We start from the raw sequence: 11259 nt of genomic DNA, 5'->3' as shown, positions 1-11259 counted from the left end.
TGGAATTTATATTCTGGCTGCATACATGTATGTGACGTCAGTGACATTAGTTGACAAGCGGGCTGACTGCAGGACGATATTTTGGTGAAAACGAAAGCGACGCAGGGATTATCGTTCTTGTTGGCTTGGAAGCTGGAGGGGACACGTTTACGTGACGGGGACACTGGCGGCGACAGTGTTAAGCAAATCTCATCCGTTCTGATCAGCTGAATTCAACTAGGAAGCACAGTTACAGGAAGAGCTGTGTCTCCGATCGAAAGAAGCAGCACAAAGTGTAAGGCGGCGATACATAATTCATCTAGCTAATGGGGATAAGTGGGCTTGGAGTGGCTGTCCACCACAACTGATTACTGCTGAATTGTTGACCACCAGCTATCGTTTTTTTATAATATTATTTTTGTTACCCAGCAAAGTTGGTGTCAAGCCGATAATAGACCATGTATGTATCCCACAGCAATGGTTTCATTTTCATTTTGCTGATTGTCCAATACTAATTGTCATCCATAAAAAAATAGGCATAATTATTTATTTTAAAGCACAATCCATAGAGTAACTGCCGTATTTTCTCTAGATGTTCTCTTATGTAGTTTTTGTGGTGAACTAAGGAAATCGGGCTAGTTCCTCAAAATGTGCTGACAGCTGAATGTCTCGCGATGTTTCGTGCAGCTGTGTTTCTGCCACTTTTAATTATTGTAAGTGGCATGCGACAGCAGCTCTACTGTTATTCAATAAAATACCACATGGACCACAGGGGGAGTGTGTTTTCGCGAGCGCATCTGGTTCCTTCAGTCGAAACACATAACAATTGGACATCTTATCTGGGGTATTCTTTTCCGTTGTGTCCTGTGCTGCTTGGAAGAGATTCCAGGCTCCCTGAGACCCTGTTCAGGATAAGTGGATGGATGGATAGTAGTTACAAATGGATGTGTTACATTTATTGTTGTTGCTGCTGTTTTTGCCACTAGGATTATTATCATATAGATTATTGTTCTTTTTCTGCTGTTTGTAGCTGGTTACTGCGCCCATACAATGGCAACGGAGAACAGCAAGAAGTATGTATACTTCATAATCTTGAAGACCCCAAACTCCATCTTCTGTGGCCATATATGCTACATTTTGGAAAGAAAGTATGATTCCATTTTGGATTCCCCGGAATACACAAAGAAACTGTCAGTGAGCTGCACATCTTTAGGGATCGACCTAGATGTAGAATTTGAAGCTCTGCAGCTATTAACAGTGAAGGAGGCAGAGCTGCTGCTGGCCCTGAACAATGAAGAAGAACGGCTGATGACCTTTCAGGAAAAAGAGCATCTGGAATTTGCCCTCAGCCTCACCGAAGGCACCACGGTGAGCGTGGAGGTGACTGGAGCATGGTGTGACGGGGTAATCCGCTACATCGGGACGATCACGGATACGAGGGTGCACACAGCCCCCATATCGGGAACCGTGTTTGGGATTGAACTGGAGGTGAGGTCCTGCTGGTGATCACGTGAAATATTTATTCATGTAGAATAAATGAGAAAAAAAACAACAAAAACATATCTCAATCTGCAGTGGATGTTGAAAAACAGCATGGTTACCATTAAATGATACATGTTTTAATCACTAAAGGTTAAAAAAAACTGACTTGGGTAGGGACTTGAGTGACATGACTCACAACTCGCCTCAGACTTCAGTTAGAAATTTTATGACTTGTGACTCAACACCGAAAACAATGGAAAGACATGAAACATGGCTTGAGACTTGACTCAGATTTGCAATGTTTTGACTTGAGTCTTGACTCGAACTTACCAAGGAGTGACTTGTTCCCATCCCTGCTCACGGGTCCAATGATGAAATCAGTCTGCCAGCCGCAGGATTTGAATTCTCAACCTTCTGATCACGGTGCCCTTGCTTGTGGAGCCACACACTGCCCGAATATAGCACTTTGTATCCAAATTTATTAGCTTTTGCTCTCATTGTGCGTCCCATCTGATCCTGAACTACACAAACATCTCAGTTTTTCCAAGGCCAGAAAGGCGAGTGCATGGCAGCCTCATAGCTTACACTGCTATCTGTCACCTACAGGTTTCAGGCCTGGGCACTCCCGGTCAGGTGGACCAGGGCCTGTAGGTCACCTGTGATTGGCTGTTAACTCTCCCGAATGTAAACAAAGAGGCGTGTCTGGGTTGTGTGCTTGCATTGATTAGCCCTTTCTCAGCAGGCTTGTCCTCTTCTCTTCTCAGGGGAAATACAGAGGAAAAGGCATGAACGACGGCACATTCTGCAGCAGAAGGTACTTCACCTGTGCTGCCAACTGCGGTGTCTTCGCCCCTTTCACCCGAATCCGAGTCGCGGTCCAGAAGAAACCGGATTCCCCTCCATCCAAGACGCACGATTCAAGAAGCCAGATGGAGCCTCTCAAAATTGGGGACAGGGTGACATTCTTCACGGACGACGACAACAGACGCCACGGTACTGTCATAGAGCTGGAGATACAGCAGGATGCGAAACACGTGCTCATCCACACGGTGAGTTCTGATTGGTCGATAGGTGCGGTCACCAGTTTATACTTGTGAATGTTACATGTGATCTGCACGTCTGTCCCGCAGGATGGAAGCGAGAAGGAGGAGGATGGACACATTGTCAATCTGCCCATCGCCTGCGTCATCCGGGAAGAGCTGCTCTCTCCAGGTGTGCCCCAGCATGCCGTGCACGGGGCATGGGTATCCTGGCAGATTCCGGGGGCCCCGCACTTCACAGTGGCCCTGTGAATATTTAAAATATAGGGGGGGGGGGCAGTCAGTTGGCCCAGAATTTCTAGTTATGCCCCTGACCACATCTCTTCCAATCCTATTTTGCCCCATTTTACCATTTATGAAAAGTAACATTCACTTCATTGACAGGGCTGTACAGAACTTGTGTTGCATTCTGGTTTTCTGTAAAGTCTACGTAAGTATGAAGCCAGAAATGTGAATTACTTTTCTAAACAGAAATCTTGCACATCCAAAAATAAAGATTTTTTTTTTTACCCCAAAATCTGTATTAAGTCAGTATCAGAAGGTGTGAATTACATATCAGCAGTTCCGTCTTTGAATTTGGGTCAGTTTTCAATATTGTCTTAACGCCAGGTACATTTGTAAGGTTTTTAACTCACTTTGAGGTATAAAGAGATGCTGGTGTTCAAATGTGTTTACATGTGTTTGCTCTAAACAGCAGACCTGAAAGTGAAACTGACCCCGGATCAGCCATTGGCATCGAGTGCGGATGGAGAGGCTGATGATATCAGCCTGAACTCAATGGTGCAGGTGGAGATGAATGGGAGGAAGGTGTACGGAACGGTGCGGTGGATCGGCAAGCTGCCAGATAAGGAAGGGATCATGGCCGGATTGGAGATGGTGAGTGTGCTCATTCTCGCCCCCTGTTGATCAGATCAGAAATAATGATAACATTTCTTCATATTTTTCAGTTTTCTTTTCTTTTTTAAGAAAGTCTAAGGTCTTTTCCACAAGCGGAAAGCGCAATGTAAAGTGTTTTTGCTAGTTTCATACTGGTGCATTTGTCGTCAGAAGTGAGTGGTGTTTTTTAAATGAGGTGTGGCCGGGCACATTTTTGGCACGTTGTAATTTTAAGGCAGTGAAATGACTTTGGGCTTTTGACCAACAAAAACCATGGCAAAAGTCAGTGGCACATTGTTAAACGGTGTTTTAGCAGCACAACACAGAAACGTGCACAACGCTTGTTACAGAAAAAGGTACGTGCTGAAAGTGCGCTAATGCTTTTTTGCTATTTTATTTTATTTGATCTTACTTAAACATTCACAATAGCAGTCCACCGTAGCCAGAGGTGGACATTTCAGGTCCAGAAAGTAAAAAATCCAGACCAAGGTTTTGCTCCAACCAACCATTGGTTTACAAAGAGTCACAATCACAGAGCACTCAACTGGTTGGTTGAAGCAAAAGCTTGGTCTGGATTTTTACTTTCTGGACCTGAATTGGCCACCTCTGCCGGTAGCTCATGTGCCGCTGCATTTTAAAGGTGAGGTGATACGCCATTCCTATTGGTTTATTGCATGTTATGCCCAAAACACACCTGATTCAACTCCTTGCACTTCCTTGTGCCAATTCCCACACAGCTCTTGAGCTGAATCATTTGTGCTGGAACAAGGAAAGAACTAAGCTACACAGGGCTCCGGCCCCCCAGGACTGGAGTTCGACACCCTTGCATTAGATTGTCACAATAGAGCCCCAGAAAGATAACCTTGAAAATTCTGCCCATAATATTGCAGCTCACAGGCTGCTTGCCTCACTTCTGCGTCCGTGTCTCCCTGCACAGGAAGAGGACCTTGGCGTCAGTGACGGCACCTTCAAGGGGCAGCGGTTTTTCCGCTGCCCCGCCAAAAGAGGCCTGTTCATCCGGCTGTCCTCCTGCCAGCCCGACACCCGCTTCCTCCCACCGAAGGTGGATGAGGGGGCACCATCCAGCAAGTTTTCAGGTCACTTGACAGAAAAAAGACACTTGAACTTACCACAAATTACTACTTTTAGACCCACTGTTTCCCAACCCAGTCCTCAGGGACCCAATACAGTCCACATTTTTGCTTCCTCCCAGCTTCCAACACACCTGTACTAGGTATTCGGTGCTCTTGATTGGCTGAGAGCTGGGAGGCAGCAAAAATGTGGACTGTCTCAGTCCCCTGAGGACTGAAATGAGAAACACTCATTTAGACCAAACTCGAATTCATCTTATACACCAATGGGCTAATGTTATGCAGTGATGTGGAAGCTAATGCATCTGAGATTGAATCCACTTGGGTGGAGTTTGGTCCATGTGCTCCAGGTCCTCAAGCTTTCGTTAAGAAAGTAGACACTTGGAGAGGAAGTCACCAGGGTGCCAGGGGTCAGACATTATGTCCCTGGTTCTGTTCTTCATCCTTAATGACTATTCTAGGCTAAATTGGCACATCTTCTACATCCAAATCCAGAGCGACATATTTGGCTCTGGGAGATTTTCAGCATACGCCCAAATTAAAGATGTATGACACGCAGTTATATCTCCCGGCACAATGATTGATGATCTTTAAAATTCTTTTTCACAGGCAAAATTAACTGGCTGGATTTGTTTTGCTCCTCTGTATTATTTTGGGTGTGAATTTGAACAATTCCAGATTACATTGGGGTCCTAGTTTGAGTTTGGTTTTGGCTGTTGCTGCAGCCCGTTTATTCCACAGATGTTTCCACATTAAACACTTCTTCTTCTTCTTCAGACATAAATGGAGCAGATGATGGGCCTGTGTTTGGCAACGTCGCCCCCCTCAGGACAGACCAGGTGCAGCAGCTGCTGATAGGTAACATGAAGGGGATCCAAGGACACTGCAACTCGTGCTACATGGATGCAGCCCTCTTCAGGTCAGAGAGGCACGAGGCTCCTGCACGCGCCGCAACAGCGGGTCATGCGGGAGGGGGGGTCCGACCGTCACCTTGTCCCTCTTTCTCGTCCCCAGCCTCTTTTCCTGCTCCTCTGTGCTGGACTCCTTACTCTTCAAGTCGGCTGGCTCAGTAGATCAGTCCGTCCAGACCATCCTTCGAGAAGATATTGTCAACCCGTTACGCAGGTAACCCCTCCCCCACTTGGTCATTGGTTAAGAGATCATGACACCCCCACTAGGGAGTTACTCGCCCTATGCCTCTTCTATGCAGGGGTGCCATAAAGGAAAATTCCAAGGGCCCCTGACAAACATCATTTGATTATTCTGAGTTGGGGGCCATATAAGAAATGCCTTCATGGGGCCCGAAATCCATAGCGGCACCCCTGCCTCTCTGACTCTTTGCTCTGTCCTCTTAAAACCACCCAGTTGGCACCGTTTAACCGAAACAATGTTATACGTCTAAAACGGTCCAGAAGGACATCATGGAAATGATGTCCGCCAATCAAAGGCCCTTTAAGAACATGCAAGAAGAAGATAAGCAAAACATATAAAAGTACTTTTACTGTTTATAAGGGCTGTAATAGTAAACATTGTATACCGTTCCGTACATCATTTCAGTTTGGTGCGCATAATGAAATGAATGAAATCATTTACTGATATGGGTGGAACCTAAATTCACAAGTAGATGTTTCCCAAGAAACACATTATGCTAATTGTGGCTATGAGTTAGATATGACTATGCCAGTCAGTCAAAATCGGCAGTCTGGGAACATTTTGGTTTCCCAATAAATTACACCAGCACTGGAGAGAGTGGTTACTAAGACCAAGACTGTCTATCAGTTCTGTTATAGCAAATTTGAATATGTTGCTGGAAACACATCCAACTTGCTGACTCATTTGAGACAACATCATCCTGTGTGTGTGTGTGTGTGTGTGTGGAGTATGTTTATATTATATTGTGAGGACCAAAAGTTCCCACAATCCACAATGTAATAAAAACTTGTTATTTTGACGTTGTGGGGACCATTTTTCAGGTCCCCACAAAGATCTGTGAATGCACTCAAAAAACTAAAAATGTCACAAGTCTTGTATTTTGTTTGGTTACTTATGGCTAAGGTTAGGGCTGGGTAGGGGTTAAGGTCGATATGCTGGTAGTTTTCTCCACAGAAATGAATGGAAATTCCCCACAAAGATATAATTACAAACCTGTGTGTGTGTGCGTGTGCATGCGTGTGTGTGTGCGCGTGTGTGTGAGAGAGAGAGACCAAAGCAAGGCAGATACAGCCTTTGCAGGTTAACTTCCCTGTAGTATTTAAGGTCCTTTTACTAAGAAATTCAGACCTGTCTGAAATAAAATTATGGCTAAGGGTGTTTATTGCTATAGGAGTATTTATCACTGCAGATAAGAGACGGTACTCAGTAATTTTAGTTAATTATACTTGTTATTCATTTATATTTTTGATTTTAAAATTTATTGTACATATTTTTACAATGTGCAAATAAGCATCTGTTAGGTTTTGTTATCCAGACTCATTCACAGACACATTGCCTTTGGTTTACAACTGTTCTTAATTTTGTTGTTTTTATAAAAGTTTTGATAATAGGCTAAATAATGTCAAAAGACATTCTAAATACTGAAATGAAATAAAACCGAGGTTTGTACTGAGGTGTTGTGTACCATTACAGCCCTAGAAGTTATTCGTAATGTGCAAAAATGTGCTCCACAAAGTGTAATGGCATTGTGGGATATTTTTCCGCTGCTGAGTCATTCTGGTGAGCCCTCTTTCAGAATTGAGCTCACGAACTGTCTGTGTGCGCTTGCAGTAAGGGCTTCGTGACAGAGAGGAGCGTCATGAAACTCCGCAAGAAGCTGCAGGCTAGCAGATACATGACCACAGGCCCCACCTTCACCACGGACGAGAAAGGTAGCATAGCGGACGGAGTGCTGGGACAAACTGGACCTGGTCCAAGCGTGGATTGGTCTAGGAGGACTTCCTGAAAGTCCTTCAATCACAGGAAGCGGAGGCCATCTGCCGGTAACCATGACGTTCATTCTCCCACAGATCCGGAGGAGTTCCTTAACCTGATTGGCCATATCCTGCACCTGGAGCCGCTCCTCAAGCTGTGAGACCCCGACACGGCTAACAGTAGCTAGCGCACTTTCATGTTTGCATAGGGTGACCTGTGGGGCTTCGGGTCCTTCATTTAGGCAGCTTGACATTTTCCTGTCTGTAAAACGAAATATAAAATATAAATGGTGTAGAAGCTGACATATCTGGCAATGTTGGGATTGAGGCAATTTCCAGACATTTGAATGTTACTCTTGAAAAACACGGAACTGGAACATCAGTTCTTTTATACACACACATTAGTAATGATTACACTGTGATTTTAAGTTCAATATTCAACACAACACCAGAGATGGTGAGATAAACAGCAGGACAGAAGGATACACAACTAAGGTGTGTGGCTGCATGAGTGGCACTGGGCATGAGGAGTAACTGTCATATATATGGCTCAGTAATTAATTGTTATTTATTTGTTATTTTTGTTAGGTTATTGTAAATTTTAATAGAATTATCTTATTACTTATTGATAACTCAAATCTTTAATTTTTATACTGATATTTTAGAGTCCTCCCAGTTACTTGTACAGTATCTTCATGAGTTTAATTCTCACCGAATAATACTTCACCAAACTGTACAGATCCGTGATGGACTGTCTGTCAAACAGTAGAAGGACAAAAGCACGACTCACTGGACACTTTATGTAATTACTGTGAGGTATTGTTCTGTGAGTCAACAGGTCGACGGGGAAGAAGGTGCAGGAGAGTTTCTGCTATCAGATATTCCTGGATCAGGAGAGTCTGGTGCTGCCCACAGTCCAGCAGCTTCTGGAACATTCTTTTTACAACAACTCCCTCAAGCTAGCTGAGGTAAGTGTGTGAGTCTGTGAAGGGGGACACATTTTAGTGACTTCCTGGGCTTTATAAATGTAATTTATTATATCTGGTGGAGACGTGGAGTTACGGACCACTGATTGCATTAGCATCTGTCAGTGGGAATTCCTCCCTTCTGTGCAGGGAGTCCCTCAGCCTTGTTCCTCTCCCCCCACAACACTGGCCAGGATGAGAGGTTGGAGAATGGATGGATGAATGGATGGATGGATGGAAGTCCCTGCAAATACAGACACATGCAGTGTGTGTTTGTGGTGTGCATGTGTGTGCTCAGTATTGTTCAGATGGACACAAGGAATGGAGTAGGTTCAGTATAGCCACGGAGTAGGTTCAGTATAGCCATCAGTACTTTACCTGTCCTACATGTCATGTACCACGTGACCAAACCTGAACACGCCACATCCTCTTCCCCACAAATGTCTGTCCAGGTGCCTTCCTGCCTCATCCTGCAGATGCCCCGGTTCGGAAAGAAGTTCAAGATGTTTGACAAAATCATCCCCTCCCTTGAGCTGGACATCAGTGACCTCTTGCTGGAGAGTGAGTGTGGTGCCACCGCCCTCTGGTGGATGCTTGGGGTAATGCATGCCATTCCCAGGTACAGTGATACTACTTGTTGCAGATCCTCAGGAGTGCGTGCTGTGCGGAGAGCTGGCCGCAGTGGAGTGTGCTGACTGCTTTAGAGACCCTGTCTTTGGGAGCACGGGCTTCAAACAGTTCTGCAGCACTTGCTCAAAGCAGGTAGGTCAGCCAACAAACCCTCATAATCTGTTAATGAAGGCCCCTTGCCTCAAACAGGCACTGCCTCTTAACTACTTCCTGCCCCATCCACTATGTTGTGATGGATGCAAGAGCTGTGATGTGATTGGCTGATGGCATTCAGCAACAGATACCTTTCGTCCTGTGATTGGTGTTCAACTGGGGTTCCCACCCCTCCAGGTACACCATCACCCCAAACGAAGATCCCATACCCTGTGTACACTCACCCCCCCAGAGGGATTCCAGCAGTCAATCATCATCCCCAGGGAGAAGCTACAGTTGTTTGCAGTGCTGTGCATCGAAACCAGTCACTATGTCTCCTTTGTCCGACATGGCCCCGAGCCCAAAGATTGGATCTTCTTCGACAGCATGGCCGACCGGAAGGGTGAGTGGCATCTATCTGCCCGTCTGTGCCTCTACCTGCCTGTCGGACTCTGCCTGCTCATTGTGAATCTTTGACCATCCTTGACTCTCTTTCTGACCATCTGTGACTCTCTTTCTGACCATATGTGCCTCTCACTGACCATCTTTGACTCTGGCAGTCTATGGCTCTCTCTGATAATCTGTGAATTTGACCGTCTGTGACTCTTTCTGACAGTCTGTGACTGTGACTATCTGTGCCTCTCCCTGACCATCTTTGACTCTCTGACCATCTGTGTCTCTATCAGTCCCTCATCTGATGCTTGCTCAAATCCATCCTGAAGAAATAACCACACGTTGATCATATTGTTGTTGTTGTTGTTTCTGGTAATCAGCATATTTTTGCATCCCCTTCAGCCCACCCCCTTGACTAAGCCGTGTTCTCGTCTCCAAATCCCAGGCGACCAGGATGGATTCAATGTTCCCCGGGTGCAGCCGTGCCCCGAGGTGGCACGCTACCTGACCATGCCGCTGAGCCAGCTGGCCAGTCAGAATCCACGCGAGATGGAGGGTGTGGCCAAGCGCCTCTTCTGCGACGCCTACATGTACCTGTACCAGAGTCCGAGCATGGCGCTGTACCACTGAGGGAACATCACCCAATCCCATTTTGCCCTGGTCACCAGATCGTTTGTGATTGGTCACGGTCTCCGCTTGGTATCTCCATGATACCAGTCACTTCCTGTCTTACTGGCACCTGCCTGTGTCTTGCTAACGGGTCACCCGGCTCTCCTGGCTGTCCTTCATGCGATATGTTCTGTTCAGAGACCCCAACTGGTGTTGTTACATTATGGTGACCACAGCTTCAGGAGGCCAGCTTGATCTGGAAACTTGGAGCCAGCTGCGATTTAAGATTATTTGCACTGCTGTAATTTACACTGAGACAGAATGAAGAACACTGTACTACAGAACTGCTGTATGGGAATAATACCGGTCCTAGCAAATGTTTTTAAGTGCCTGTCGAATCCTGTTCCCAAGAAGTGCCTTCTGTTAATCACAGGGAACAGAACATACCTGCTATTAATCATTATAAATGGGAAGTACCTGCTATTAATCATTAGGAACAGGAAGTACCTGCTGGACCAAATAAGATTTGCCTTGGTTTGCACATGAGATCACATCTCCTGTCAGTGACTTCGGCTGCCACATGGTGGCGCTCTCTGTGTTCTTAAACTGCTTTGAGACGCAAAGTCTAGTTGTGCCAAAATTGTGCAGTATATATATATATATATATTAGTTGCACACAAGATCTAGATTTGGGTTTCATCCCAAATTTTTGTGAAGGTGAATTATAACTGACACTGTTCCTTGTTTGGGTTTTTCACAAGATGATGCCCAAAATGTTTTGTAAATGTATGACCTCTGTAAAAACCTGGTTGTGTTGAGGTTCTGCTAGGTGTTTCCCTTTACCTGCTTTGTTCAAAGCCAGTGACTTGTTTGAATAAATAATTCTGCTGAGAAGCCGCTTGAAGCTGGTCTACATAAAGTCACCGGTGGCTCCGGGGGGGCAGGGTTGTGGTTCCCGTCCCTCCCAGTTTAAGTTTGCTTTGTATACTGTATCTGCTAATAAATGCAGGCCAGAGGCCTATGAAGGAATTCTTCTGTGCTGTCTGAAATACAATGCGGATTGACATGAAGTATTCAATCGATTGTTTGCTGCTATGACTCCATCGGCCCACCTGCTGGTCACTTTGAGGCACAGCACGCGTTTTGTGTGTTTGTG

The 11259-nt window shown here is 45.5% G+C and overlaps 1 protein-coding gene across 4 annotated transcripts; it reads left to right on the top strand.

Annotated features, from left to right (window-relative positions):
- Position 1: 1 nt before the first annotated feature.
- Positions 2-11132, top strand: cyldl (cylindromatosis (turban tumor syndrome), like). 4 transcript variants are annotated; one of them, XM_023844733.2, is made up of 15 exons: positions 2-274; positions 1010-1467; positions 2226-2510; positions 2592-2673; positions 3199-3377; positions 4315-4474; positions 5246-5387; positions 5483-5593; positions 7232-7332; positions 7471-7531; positions 8213-8342; positions 8792-8900; positions 8983-9101; positions 9300-9504; positions 9940-11132. In XM_023844733.2, exons 2-15 carry the CDS (start codon positions 1030-1032, stop codon positions 10122-10124), a joined length of 2307 nt encoding a protein of 768 aa, XP_023700501.2. In that variant the 5' UTR covers positions 2-274; positions 1010-1029; the 3' UTR covers positions 10125-11132. The 4 variants fall into 4 exon arrangements, with proteins under 4 accessions (XP_023700501.2, XP_023700497.2, XP_023700499.2 ...); XM_023844729.2 differs by having other exon boundaries at positions 16-274; positions 3196-3377; XM_023844731.2 differs by lacking the exon at positions 2-274 and adding an exon at positions 290-439 and having other exon boundaries at positions 3196-3377.
- Positions 11133-11259: the final 127 nt, after the last annotated feature.

The sequence above is a fragment of the Paramormyrops kingsleyae genome, chromosome 4 (genome assembly GCF_048594095.1).
Source record: "Paramormyrops kingsleyae isolate MSU_618 chromosome 4, PKINGS_0.4, whole genome shotgun sequence".
Lineage (NCBI taxonomy): Eukaryota > Metazoa > Chordata > Actinopteri > Osteoglossiformes > Mormyridae > Paramormyrops > Paramormyrops kingsleyae.
Note: the sequence above shows the minus strand (reverse complement) of the source record. Positions and strands in the feature narration are given on the sequence as shown.